The sequence below is a fragment of the Amphimedon queenslandica genome, unplaced genomic scaffold (assembly GCF_000090795.2).
Source record: "Amphimedon queenslandica unplaced genomic scaffold, v1.1 AMPQUscaffold_12927, whole genome shotgun sequence".
In the NCBI taxonomy this organism is placed as follows: Eukaryota; Metazoa; Porifera; class Demospongiae; order Haplosclerida; family Niphatidae; genus Amphimedon; species Amphimedon queenslandica.
In genome coordinates, this window is record NW_003546837.1 from 20,996 (window position 1) to 23,666 (window position 2,671).

Sequence of the window (2,671 nt, forward strand, 5' to 3'; positions counted from 1 at the left end):
TCTTTGCCAGCTCCAAAGCTAAGAGAAGTACTTGAACAGAGAACATTTCTAACACCTACACCAGTAGGATACCGTATAGCCAGAAAATTTAATTGGCGGATTGGCGCTTCAAAACAAAAGGGCCAATATTATAACCGTCAATAATAATTGCAATCACCAGGTTGAGCTTCTGTCATTAGCACATGATACTAAAAGAAAATGCCAAAATGGCAGTACTTGTCACTATTTCAGTCAAGATTGTGGGAAGAAGTAGCCTCAACAAGAGCTGAGAGTGCTTAACGAAGTTAAGATAGTATATCGCCACATAAAAAACTGCCAATATTATATTTAGGCAATTTCGATGCAAAACTGCCAAAGTTCTAGACAGCCAAATTTTCTGGATATATGGTAGGTGCTGTTCTCACGTATCTCTGTAAACTATTAGAAATTTTGTCACCTATATTTTTCTAACTTGATGATTACTGACAAAATGAAATATTATTGTTAGCGTCAAAATATTGGGGCTATGCATAATTAATTTTATTTTATTAATATTTAACATTACTAATATTATTGCATACTACCATACCCTCTAGGTGTATTGTACACTGAGAAAGTACAGTATAGTACTACATACAGTATATTCTATACATACTGTAAGATCAAATTGCACAAGAGTTGCCATTAAGCATTTAATCATTGGCAGTAACGACTGATGGAGTAACTTTGGCTTAAAGAGAAACCTTAATTTTTCAATATAATTTTCCTATAATAGTCATTAAACTGTCCTTTTCTGCTTGCAAGAACCACCATAAAAAGAAAGAAAAGGCCTATAGAGTTGGGCAAAAATGAGGTAGCTATACCACGAGGCACTATAAGTATCATTATAATCATAGGGGTATATATTAAGGGCATAGAGTATGCATAATTTATCACCCGGTGATGCCTTTGATCTTATAGTAACTATAGCCACAGTATGTATGTGTTGTTATACTGACCTGATGAGGGCTTATAAAAATGTATTTCATTATTAAGCCTGCCACTATACTGGGCACCAGGTTGCTCAGGGGTATTATTAGATGGTCCCCATCCTCCAACTAATGCAAGATAGTCCTCACCGTTGACTTTTATTGCTATCATATCAGAGTAGGCCTTCATCCTAGGACCATGATGAGATGTAGTAGGAGAGAGTTCCTTCCAGTTGAAAGTATCAACATTAAAACTATACAAAAATTAATTATTATAATAAATTTTACTTATACAGTCTGGCCCCGCCTCTTCATTGCGCGGGGGGGTGGTGCAGAAGAGTCTGGTGACACTGCTACAGAATTTGTTGCAGAAAGGAATGCAACAATTAGTAGTTATTAAAGTTATTAAAACATTCTGTCACATGATAACTTTCTTTTTGAGGCTTTTCTTGACAAGTTAGCCTCCTTGAATGAGGAGAATGGCAGTAGTAAAAGGCAAGAAGAAATCTATCAAAGATCAGGTTATATGCGGGAGTGAAAACAGAAAATCTGTATACTTTTCAGCCAACGAGGATTCTTCATATTCTTCTGTTACTTCCTCTACAGTTACTTTCTGTTCCTTTGCTAGCATTTATCGTACCTACAGCAGGTTTGTCAGTCATACTTGCAGCCATTTTGAATAGGTCACGTGACAAAGTTACTTCCACGTGAGTGCAGCAACCTGATTGGGACGCTCAATCCTGTGCTTAGTGCCACAAATTCTGTAGCAGTGTCACTAAGCTCTTCTGTGCCACCCCTGTGCAACGAAGACTGAGGCGGGGCTAGACTATTATTTATCATAAACTATCATGCTTACCTGTATAAACTATTATGATGACAGTCTTCATGATGACACCATCCTCCAAAATAAAATATTTCATTTCCAATGGCAGCGGCTGCATAGCCAACAACACCCAGCGGAGGATTACCAGTGGTGGGTTTCTGCTCCCACTTACCAGTCGATAGGTGGCATACTTCCATGACAGAACACATAGATTTCTTCCTTTCATTATTATGTACATAAGGGAGATCAGCGGGCTGGTCACGGTTCCCACCCCACATATAGAGGTAGTCTCCTACCTGAACAGTGGAGTGTTCCCACCTTTTTGCTGGTTGATAGTCTACAGATAAGAAGAGGTAACAGTCACTGAGTGATACACTAATTGTGAGTGATCCTTTTCCGAACCTTTTCTAGCACCTTTAGCATCGCCTTTAGCTGCTGCCGCCACTCGAACTGCCATCATCATGAAACAACAAAGACAGACATAAGAGTGAGGTAACGCCCACCATACTGCTGACACTGCACTGCAGCTAGCTAGGCTAGCATCTCCGTATACTGTAACCAAACCGTTTGTCCAGGTACGTACGTAAACTTCAACCACGTGATAGAAATTTCTTATTTTTACTAGAAGAATGTAGAACATTAAAGGGGCGAGCCTAAGCAAGCGACATTGTCACAAGGAGCAGCAATATCAGCACTAGTACTAATGGATCAGTAAGAGAGAGAGAGGGAGGGACAAGACATAGAGGAGGAGTGACAGAATGAGAACACATTTACATGTATATACATGTACATTATCCATAGACTGTTGATGTGAAAAGTAACGAAATCGAGGACCTGAGAGAAGAGATGACAACTATCACTCAGAAACACAATGAAGAATGCAGAGGTACACTCAATACTC

The 2,671-nt window shown here is 39.1% G+C and overlaps 1 protein-coding gene across 1 annotated transcript; it reads right to left on the reverse strand.

Moving 5' to 3' along the window:
* Window positions 1-757: 757 nt before the first annotated feature.
* On the reverse strand, window positions 758-2,227 carry LOC109586189 (kelch domain-containing protein 3-like). Its single transcript, XM_020002362.1, has 4 exons — window positions 2,173-2,227; window positions 1,804-2,107; window positions 1,028-1,201; window positions 758-851 (listed from the first exon to the last, which is right to left on the reverse strand). Exons 1-4 carry the CDS (start codon window positions 2,225-2,227, stop codon window positions 758-760), a joined length of 627 nt encoding a protein of 208 aa, XP_019857921.1.
* Between the last annotated feature and the right edge of the window lie 444 nt (window positions 2,228-2,671).

Excerpts from the sequence above, each read along its gene's own strand:
- LOC109586189 (XM_020002362.1), bottom strand. The coding sequence starts at position 2,227 with ATGGCAGTTCGAGTGGCGGCAGCAGCTAAAGGCGATGCTAAAGGTGCT. Across the intron at positions 2,108-2,172 it reads TGCTAAAGGTGCTAGAAAAG|ACTATCAACCAGCAAAAAGG; the intron begins GTTCGGAAAAGG and ends TCTTATCTGTAG. Across the intron at positions 852-1,027 it reads CCTGAGCAACCTGGTGCCCA|TGCCTCGTGGTATAGCTACC; the intron begins GTATAGTGGCAG and ends TGATACTTATAG.